General features: G+C 31.9%; 1 protein-coding gene and 1 long non-coding RNA gene across 2 annotated transcripts in view; one reads left to right on the forward strand and one right to left on the reverse strand.

Annotated features, from left to right (window-relative positions):
* Positions 1–919: 919 nt before the first annotated feature.
* LOC106691127 (uncharacterized) overlaps positions 920–10,788 on the reverse strand; it is a 62,982-nt gene continuing 53,113 nt past the window's right edge. Inside the window, exon 4 of the long non-coding RNA XR_001344727.2 lies at positions 920–1,091. This is a non-coding gene — a long non-coding RNA (uncharacterized lncRNA). The remainder of the gene's footprint in view (positions 1,092–10,788) is intronic.
* Positions 994–10,788, forward strand: part of LOC106691126 (ankyrin-1) — a gene marked incomplete at its 3' end in the record, with an annotated part of 14,141 nt that continues 4,346 nt past the window's right edge. The window contains exons 1-3 of the mRNA XM_024362792.2: positions 994–1,063; positions 3,580–3,662; positions 8,788–9,222. Coding sequence (XP_024218560.2) covers positions 3,615–3,662; positions 8,788–9,222 — 483 coding nt within the window. The remainder of the gene's footprint in view (positions 1,064–3,579; positions 3,663–8,787; positions 9,223–10,788) is intronic.

Consider the following 10,788-nt stretch of genomic DNA (forward strand, 5'->3'; position numbering starts at 1 on the left):
TTAATACTGATGAAATATAATGATGAATAAAAGGATTGTATATAGCATACAAGTTATCTTTTTAGTAAGCAAATATGAAAATAAACTTTCATAGGGCTTTAATACTAAACATGGTGTTTGGGATCAAAATAGACATTAGCTAATTGCTTATGAAGCTCTTTGGTACTAAAAAAGATAAATTTCGGTCCGCAAAAATTTTGTATTCTTCAAAATGAATAAACATTTAAAAATCCTGATGGAAGTCGAAAATTTCAAAAATTAAATTTTTAAGTAAGTAATAAGGTACTGAATTAAAATAAACATAATGAAAACATGTTAACTTCAGTCAGACCTAAACAGTTCAGTCAATTCTACAATATAATAGTATATTGTAGAATTGACATAATGTTTTTAATTCAATTAAAAACATTATGTCAATTCTACAATATAATAATATAATAATATACAATATAATGTAAAAATTAGTAGAAACTTTGTTGTTCTGATCACTTTTCACTCTTCACGATTAAACGAACTATATCTAATTTTTTCCTTGGAGATCGATCTTACAAATGGAGTATCTTGAATTTTGGTATTATTTAAAGATTATTGTGGAAATGGTCGTATATCTCCAAGCATTACATAGATTTTAATTAAATCAAACTATAGTTGTTTGTACTGTACAACCGAAAAGTATACGATCAGATATGTTGGAACACAAATCTTTAATAAAAATCAAAGGTTTTTATTCACCAAAATCGTAGTTTTACGATGCTTATAGACGAATACGACTCAATATTATAGGAGGGACCTACGATCTGGTTAATTATAAGAGATTGTTTTAATCCTAATTAAAATTACTTAACAGTTAACAACTAATGAATTCTGAGAAATACATTCACCATTATAGCGTTTTATGACATATATTCATACTTACTGATATTGAATATTCCTCTGGGAATCTAATCATCGCGGTTTATCATAGCTTATCTGACGTCGGAAGTTATCCGCAAGGAGATAAAATGCAGCGAAGGTAGATGGAACTTGCATTCTCTCGTAGACCTGTACAGAGAGCAGTCTAAAGGTGAGTTGAGTATGCATAATTCTGTTGCCTGGAAAATAGGGTAAAGATATTACTGTCAATGTAATTTAAGTTATATAACTTATTTATGTTTAGTCTTTTGTGGATAAGATGTTTTAATAGCTTATGAGATATTTGATCAATAACTTGAAAATTACCACTGAATAATACTGGAACCTAGGTTGAATAATGAGAGATTGTAATAAGGGGAATAATAAGAGATTGTCTTATTTCTAAGAATTTTTATTCTGGTCAACTAGACCTTCATTAGGCTGAAATAACAATTATTATTATAAAAAATAAAATAAAAAAAAACTGATGTTATAAATAAAATAGAAAATAGGAAACAAATAATTTATATTTCATAATATATATTAAGGTTGGAAGAAAAAAAAACATTATACTTTTCCAAGATTTCTAATTTTACTTTCTTGGTACCAAACGTTGGGAAAATTGTATTGATGAAGAAAAAAATATATTTTCAGAATTAAACATTGAACTCAAAATTTACATTGTTGACTTCCACGAACAAATATGGTTACACGTCCGTATTTCAAATTATTTAATTTAATTTTAATTCAAATTCTTAAAAACTATGTTAATTCGAAGTACAGAAACATAACGTAATGTCTAAAATGTAAATTGCAAGTGGTCATTTTTTTTTTTTTCTATTTTCTTCATGAACACAATATTGTCTAACTGTATTTAAATCTGTTTTTGGGCTTGGTTCAAATTGGATTAAATTTTCAGGGATAGTGGGGGTTGGTATCTATTTGGTCCCGTATCGATTTAATTTATACTTAGATACATCGATGCATAAACGTATTTTTCCTCGTGCACCTGTATTTTGAAAACGGCTGGTCCAATTTGGAGGAAAGTTGGGGTTAATATTGTCATGGACTTGTATCTATTTCATGAAATATTATCATTATTATTATTTTTTTAAAGAACATGACTTCTTCTCCAAATATTTACAAAATATGTCTTCATGTGAGTCGTTTCCCGCACTTTATAATAAAGCTTGCATTTCAAACAAATAATTACTCTTATTATAATAATTCATTTATGAATTAAGTAAATAATAAAACAATTATAAACTAGATCAATACCCTAATCGTAAAAAGCTCTTAGAACAACCATTCAATTGGTAAGGGATAGAGTACGGGATCATTTCGGGAATAGAGTACATATTTTATTATTGTATAATATAACAATATTATTATTGTTACAGATAATAATAATAAATATATATGATTCTTTTTCTCAATATTGTCTCATATCAATATTTTTCTCAATATTGTCATAAACATAACTATTTCATCAAATACTTTCGTTTAATCATGCTCAAATGCATTTTTCGTGACGGACATATCAAGAAATAGCATATAACTATTGTTTTTGCTTCCTCACTACCAAAAATAAGGAAGCTTTACGTTCATATTAGAAATTTTAAAAAAATGTATGACTTGTTACTTTTTTTTTTTTAAGAAAACTTTGTCCTGTTTAATGAAAATACTTATCATGAGTTGGAATTGCTATGCCAGACAATGCTATTTAAAGCGGATATTAACAACCGGTTGACTTTGCAATATAATTTGGTAACACTGATTTGAAAACTACTATGAGCTTCTGAATGTTTGACTCGATATTATTCAATGATCCAGTAATTATCAAAATCAGAATAAGGAAGATCTTGGATAGAAATATGGAATTCGTCAAGGGTAAAAACCTCTTGTTATTACGAGAATTGACCTATAATCCGTGGTGCGGTAGAGTCTTCATTAAAGCGGATGCTCCTCAAAGTAACCTTAAGGATCAGATATCCCATTGCTTACTTGATAATGATTGCCCATGACTTTCGGGTAAATATGCAATTACTCACAGTGTTGGTCCACCCAAATAAACTTTAGACCCATAGAAGTTTGCCCAACTTGAGATGGAACGGCATTGGAGGATTGTTATAATTTACTATCGAGCTGTCAATCCGTCAATCGTATCAAGAGAACCGAATCCGATACATGCCGTGTATATATAACCCAAAAATTGTTCTAACTCTTGTTTAAAATTGTATGTTTTAAAACTCTATCAATTCCGTGTAAATACCTTATTTCAAATCTTGTTAATTAACTTTAGCAGTTTATTTTTATTTTTTTAAATTAATTTATAGCACAAATATATATTTATGAAAATATAAACAATATTAATAAAAATCGATTGTAATAGCCCACAAAAGTAAAAAGAACGTACAAGAATGTGAATACTGACGTTGATGCTTCCTTTATTTATCAAGCACTTATACAAGTTTCGGATTTGTGGGAAGTGGCATAAGTGTATATCCAGCATAATATATGTGATTGACAAATTAATCGATCAAATCCTTTAACCGCTACAATTTATTGCACTTTTCTTTCATGGAGATACCTGATTGACAGATTTAAATCGATTATTGTATTGTTAACTTTAAGAGACATCAGGTGATTGAATTTTATGATTAATTATCTTTTAATAAATTGTTCCAGGCAATTACATTTTATTCCGCTTGCCAACGGACATTATGCAGTCCACACTTCTGCTACTGGCAATGCTCATTCTGACTTCAACTGTAAGTTTATAAGACTCCTTTGAAATTTTATTTTATGTTATAGTTTTAGAATACATCTGTGTTGAAATATATATATGTGGAAAGAAAGTTGATATTATTTAAATTTGTATTTTTATTTTACCAACTATGTCATTTTTGCATTATAAATCTTGCTATAATTGAATTTCATTTAAAAAGTGCCTTTTTTTTACATATTTCATTTTATATTATACAAACACACAATACTGGCGTGGTTAGATACAGTCTACCAGGGAATTTAATCATCTGATATTTTAAAATTATTATAATGGAACACAATGTTATTAAAAATATTCTGTAGTTCAAAGCACATTTCGTGTACAAAAAAAAACTTATTTCAACATTTACTATTTAAAGTATTGATTATATTTATTTTCAATGGGAATGAATTTATATTTCAATTCATGGGATGAATGTAATTTTTGGGCCCGGGGCTGATACAATTTTAAGGTCTCAGGTAAATTTCTTTTTGGGATTTGTGGTGGATTAGTGTTTGGGACTTTGGACGGGTTACTTTTAGGGCCTGAGGCTGATACAATTTTAAGTTTTTGGGCACATATATGAGAACTATGTTTTCCCGCCTATCTTCATATGGCAGTTAATGCGACTGTTATATTCTAATATTGCCTGCACTAGTAACGGCCACGCTAGATTTAGTTCGACATTACTGTAACTATCAACTAGTTAAACCAGAGGTTCCCAATCTTTTTCGGTTTGTGGCTCCCTAAATAATCGGATTTTTTCCGCGGCGCCCTTAATGCAACCAATTTTTTTTTCTAAATTTCTTAAAAATTAAAAAAAAACTTTCCTTTTTAAAAGCGATTATTCAATTAACAGCGAAAAATTAAACAGAGACTTACACTTTTCCTTGGGACAATGTAAAATATATAATTTCAACTGTTTCGGTTGATAGATATCCATAATGGGACTGGACAACCACCATGTGAATTTTAAATTCACAAACTATTTACTGAGCCCATTGATGATTTTTTTTAAAAATTTAAAATACTTTTTATTTATTGATAGATATTGCAATCTGTCACACAGTTGTGGCAATAGATAAAATAAATAAATGAATGAAAAAAAAAACTCTCTTAAAATATATACAAACAGAAGAATAAACAAAATGAACATAATCAAACTGTGTATATTAAAGAAAAAAAACAACATAATTATAAAATAATATAATCTATAGTCACATTTACACTCTAATATACAATATTTACACAATCGACCTGAGGATCCCTGAACCCACTCTATCCCCCACGTGTGATGGGTAGAGCAGAGCTCAAAAGATCCAGCGCATCCCTCTCGCCGCATCCCTGGTAGTGATTCAGTGGTGGCTGGTGCGCTAAAGCCGCAAACACTCAACTTGAGTGGAGAATCTGACCATTGCCAGAACTCCAATTGTCCATTTTTATTTTAATAAGTGTCTTGGCCACTGCCGTTTCAACCTTCTCGGTGGGTTGTAGGGATGGGTGGAACTAGATAAGCTTTGAACCAAGGGATTAGGATGGTTGGAAAGATTTATATGGAATTTTGAGAATTTGGTTGATATAAGGCCAAGGATAAAAGGGATATGTAGGTCATGGTGTAGTGATCTATTGAAAACGTAATAGGGTGCATCAACTATGGTTCTAAGGATTTTGGATTGAAAGGATTGGATACGTTTGATGTTCGACGGTTTACCTATTCCCCAAACTTCAAGTCCGTAGGTCTAGATAGGTCGGAGTATAGTCTTATAAATTAGTAGTTTGTTTTTTCTAGTGACAGATGAGAGGTACTGCTGAGCAGTCGGTATATTTGGCTGAATCGTCTGTTGAGTTCTTGTCTTTTAAGTCTAGTATGTTGGTTCCAGGTGAGTCTTTTGTCTAAAATGAATCCAAGGTATCGCACTGTGTCGGATGTGGGTAGAGGAATATTATTAAGAGTAACAGATAGACAGAAGCTGCGGCGGAGAGTAAAAGTGACATGGGTGCATTTCGATTCATTGACTTGTATCCGCCATCGGTTGCACCATATTTCAAACCGGATGAGGTGTGTTTGGAGATTGGATGAGGCTGTTACAAGATCGGGATGGGAGAATAGGATAGCTGTATCTCCGGCAAATGTTGCCAGGAACGTGTCTGTGATGTGAGTGTCAGCAGTGAAGAGGATTTAGAGGACAGGACCCAGGACACTACCTTGGGGAACTCCTGCCGCGATGGGGTAGATATTTGAGTACTCAGAACCACTTCGAACTCGAAAGGAACGATCTGAGAGGTAGGAGCGGAGGATAAGGTATAAGGTTTGGTGTAATATGGATCTGAGCTGGAAAACCAATCCGGTATGCCATACCCGGTCAAAAGCTTGCGCTATGTCCAGAAAGGCACCCGAGCAGTATTGTTTATTTTCAAGAGCTTAAGAGATATAGTCAACGACTCTGAGGCCTTATTGAACTGTGGAGTGTGTGGAGTGAATCCAAATTGATGTGCGGGAAAACTCTGTGATTCAACCAAGGATAGGGTACGTTTTAGAAGGATTTTCTCAAAAATTTTTGAGAGGATTGGAAGTAGGCTGACAGGTCTATAGGTAGCAGGATTATTAGGAGGTTTTCCTGGTTTTGGAAAGAGAATTATAATTGAATGTTTCCAAAGGATAGGAAAGTGGGTTGTTCTTCGGATACAATTATAGAGATATGTAAGGAATATTAAAGCTTTGGGAAGTTGGCTAAGGATTTGAGAAGTCAGAAGATCATACCCTGGAGATTTACGAGGAGTTAGCATCCTCAGTTGATATTTGACCTCAGAAGGGGTGACTGCTCTAGGAGGTAAGGAAAGTGGGATTGGTGACGATAGGTATTCTTCAATTTTTTCGGTTAGGTCAGTATGAAGTTCAGATGAGGAGTGAATGTGTGAGAAAGGTGAATGGCTAGTTCTTCGGCTTCATCTTCGTCAGATGCTGCCCATGTGCTATCATATCGTCGGAGGCGGTGGGAAATATGTTTGGATTTTAGGATTCTTTTGGTCATGTTCCAGAGAAAATTGTTGTGAGTAGAAAGGGAAGAGAGGTAGGAATTGAAGGACTCGGATCGATAATTCTCTCGTAACTAGTTTACTGTAGTGGTTATATGAGCGAATCAGTAAGTTCTTCTTTGATAGCTTCCGGCGGTGTTGATGGGTGTGATTGTCTGATGACTCTGAACGCCCTCTCCTGACATAGCTGTTATGTGTGGTAGTCAGCTTTTGTTTCAGATAAATATTTTATTATTTTCCTGTATGTATAAGCGGTACCTGGTATTAATTTCGTATCATTGATGCAACTTTGACAAATATATGAACCTGGGATAACTACTTTATTAATTTGTTGGCAAAAAATATGAAAATTTTTAATGTTTTTCATAAATATTGGCGATGGCTTGGGTTCTCTGGGGGTCTGGTTCGCTTCCATGTTATCTTCTGATAAATTTCCTAGTACGTCGTATGGATTTGGCGAGAAAAATGGCGATTCCTCGGTTGTGCTTGGATTAGAAGTGCCAGATTGGGAGTCCATTTCATAAACGGTAGAAGTAACGTATGTTCATTTGCTAACTAGCGCATGCGCACTGCCATTGATGATTAACATTATTAATGGGATGGATGGGCTTGATGTTCACTACACAACTTATCGAATTTCGGAATAAAATTTGATGTGGCGATCCTCATTTCTTGTTCAACGTTAATTTTCGAGCAATATTTACTTATAATACCGCAGCGCAAACTTTTATAATCACTGAGTTAAACCATGATAGTGGCTTACACTTTTGCCACAATATCGGAAACTGTACGATAATTCACTGCCAAGGTGTATGCATGTGATAGTTAACGTGACAGCTGCTTCACTGCCATTACTTGTACTATCAACTTTCACGCCAGAGCTGTTAAGACGGTACAATCATGCAATCACTGTAACAATCGTACAATTATATACCAAGAACGGGTAAAGTGGCGGGTTTGTGTTGGGTAAAACAAATATTTTCAATCTGCTGAGCGGGTATTTGGTATTATTTGGTGAGGAGAACTGGGAGCAGTGATCATAGAACATAACGGGTCACAGAACATACTGAAATATCCTGTACTGATATTGAAACCCATACTTGATCCGAAAATATTACAGATACTATTCATACCCAATTTGAATGCCTACATGTTTTCCTTAAAATATTCATGTAACGATACGTTTTCAGTAATCACAATTGCTAAATATATACTTCCTCGTCACCTCTATCTACTCTCCCCTACCCTATCATTTATGTTATATTTTGGGTCTTATTCCTTTTGTTTGAATGAAATATTATTTTAGATTCAGTAACAAAAAAGTTAGCTATGATTAATTATCACCAAACGTTTATTTTATAGTACGATTTTTTTTTATTATAGAAATATAACATTTCAAGTTTCTTGACCGCAACAAAAGAATTAGTTTATAAAATATCTTTTACATTAATTTCAGTATAAAATCTACGCATTAAAATTATTCTTGAAAAATGGTCTAAGAAAGTCAGGTGTTTTGGACTCTTTTTTTACCCGTATTGCCACTTAGTATGCAAAAAACAAGTTTGCCACTAATGATTGTAGTCGGGTCTATCTTGAGCCACAATGTAAGAGAAACAATGAATAGGTATGTAGGCGCTCTTATATTTCATTCCTACTTTTATTATTATTTTATTTTTTAATAAAAGAAAATTTAAAATACTTCAAATAGAGTCTAGAACTTTTATTTTGACAGCTTCAACCATTAGCGTATAGTGAAAAGTATTTCTACATATTAACTCTTTGAGTAACATTTGGTCTTTTTGAGAACCTAAAATTCAGGTGTCTGAATCAGTATTATTTGATTTCAGTTGGAAAACCTTTGAAACCGTAGATCCCTGCATTTTTGTGTATTTATTTTCATCATATCATTAAATCCATGTATCACCGACTCCTGATTTTTATCGAGTTTAGAGTTGATGGTAGGCAGTTTTTAATAGAAATCCTAGAATAAACATAAAGAAATATAAATCAGATTCTTGATATTTTTAGACATGCCAGGTAGGATGTTACTATCTTTCAGCTAATAGTACTATTATAAATTTCAACATTTTTAGGGTGTTCAAACGTCTCCTTTCGACTACGGTCAGAAAATGCTTGTCAGCTCTTTGTGCCCGAATGTTAGCAACAGTATGCTCCAGTCCGGGATCGACTTCGGCACAGCCACGTACAAATACAGGAAGACAACCGAAGATGCACTAGAACCCACCAGTACACAGGCTCTTCTCCTGTCCTTACTACACTGTTTAGTAACTGGAGATGTGACTACTTTCACTGTCCTCGCAGAATGCTCGCATCGCATTCAGCGACTGGGGTCCAGGAACCTCAGGCTCTGGCTGAAAGAGGATTTCAGATTCTCTGACAAAGACATGGAATTGGCAATGGGCCAGCTCGATGCTCTGGTAGCATCTGGATCACTAAATCTACCCTCACCTGTTATATCAATTCTGTATTCTCTTGCTGGAAGCTACGGTATAGCTCTGCAATCAAAGGTATGTTTTTTTTTTTAAATTAATCTTCAATAATTATCTTTAAAATATGAATGTCTGTTTTTATAATAATATTTAATTGCTATAATTTGTATTTAACAGTTTACCATCTTGTGACTTTATACTGCCGTCCTGTATACCACTCAGTTCCTCACTTCAGATTACAGCTCTTAGAGCTTCCTTGGTCAAATACACGCACACTTTTGCTTATGCAATTTATTAACCAATGTTTTTAGTTGTATTTTTGTAGGTACTTTTATTATTAGGAGTAAAAATTGTGTTGCATAATTATTGTGTATTACAATACTTACTATTTCATACGTGTAGCTCATCCAGATAGAGTTGTAACTTATAGCGTTTATCCAATTCTTGAGCTTTTTTTTTCAGTAAGAGTTCATTCCAAGATTAGACCCATTTCTTTGTGATTTAAGATGATAAAGAAATATTTTTTTTAAAATGATTATAACAAAATTTAAAATAATCTTTTTGAACGGTCAACCGGTTTTATTTGCTTATTATTTTTTTTGTTTTGTAATCGTTTGTAAATAATGTTGGCTATCTGATCTATCGGATGCGTGTACTAAATCGATGATAAATGTCAAGAGTGGATTAAGACATATGGGAACACTAACCGGTATTACATTTCGCCAACACTTGAAAAAAGTATAATTGTATAAGAAAATTTTTAATAAGTTATAAACAAAAAAAAAATGAATCAATTATTTACTCATATGATTGTTTGAGAGTGGTTTATTTTATTATTAATATACACAATTTTTATCCATTTAACTCTCAACCTTTATTCTTAAATAACTCTCCAACATTTCGGCCCTCAAGGAGACAACCTATAATTTTTTTTTTGTTTTTATAACAATTACATTATTTCCTTAACTAAATACTGATTTCTATAGCCATACCTTTAATATCGATATCATTGTTGTTATATACTTTGATTGATATTTACTATCTATTGTTCTACTATAATAATTTGTTTAATTTATTGTTCGGTTTGAAACATAATGATATATCTTCCATATCATAATCCTTAAAAGACCTCTTTATTCCTTCTGACAAACCTTTTATATAATTACAACTATAGTATTTTTTATTTCCTTTTTTCGCATTTAAATTTTTATTTTTGTTAATTTCTTTTATTTTGGACAAAAAAGGAAACATCCAGTAATATAATTTTAAATTATTTATTCTGTCATCCTAATTACATGAAATACAATGTTATTAATAACTTTTTTTTTTAAAGGCAATAAAAATAACGGATGAAATTAGATTGGTGAAAATAAAGGAAAAGTAATTTAATTTGTTTCAAGAAAACTTTTATCCTAAAAGGTTAATAAAGAAAATATAGGAATTAAATATAAAAAAAATCCAAAATAAAAGAAATTGACAAAAATAAAAATGAAAATGCGATAAAATTGTGGTAATTGCTATAAAAACAAAAAAAAAAATATTATAGGTAGTTATTTAAGAATAAAGGTTAAGAGTTTAATGGATCAAAATTGTGTATATTAATAATTTAAAAAAATGAAGTAATAAAATAGTGGAATCAAATAA

This window comes from Halyomorpha halys, unplaced genomic scaffold (assembly GCF_000696795.3).
Source record: "Halyomorpha halys isolate HHAL.00 unplaced genomic scaffold, Hhal_1.1 Scaffold2093.1, whole genome shotgun sequence".
NCBI lineage: Eukaryota > Metazoa > Arthropoda > Insecta > Hemiptera > Pentatomidae > Halyomorpha > Halyomorpha halys.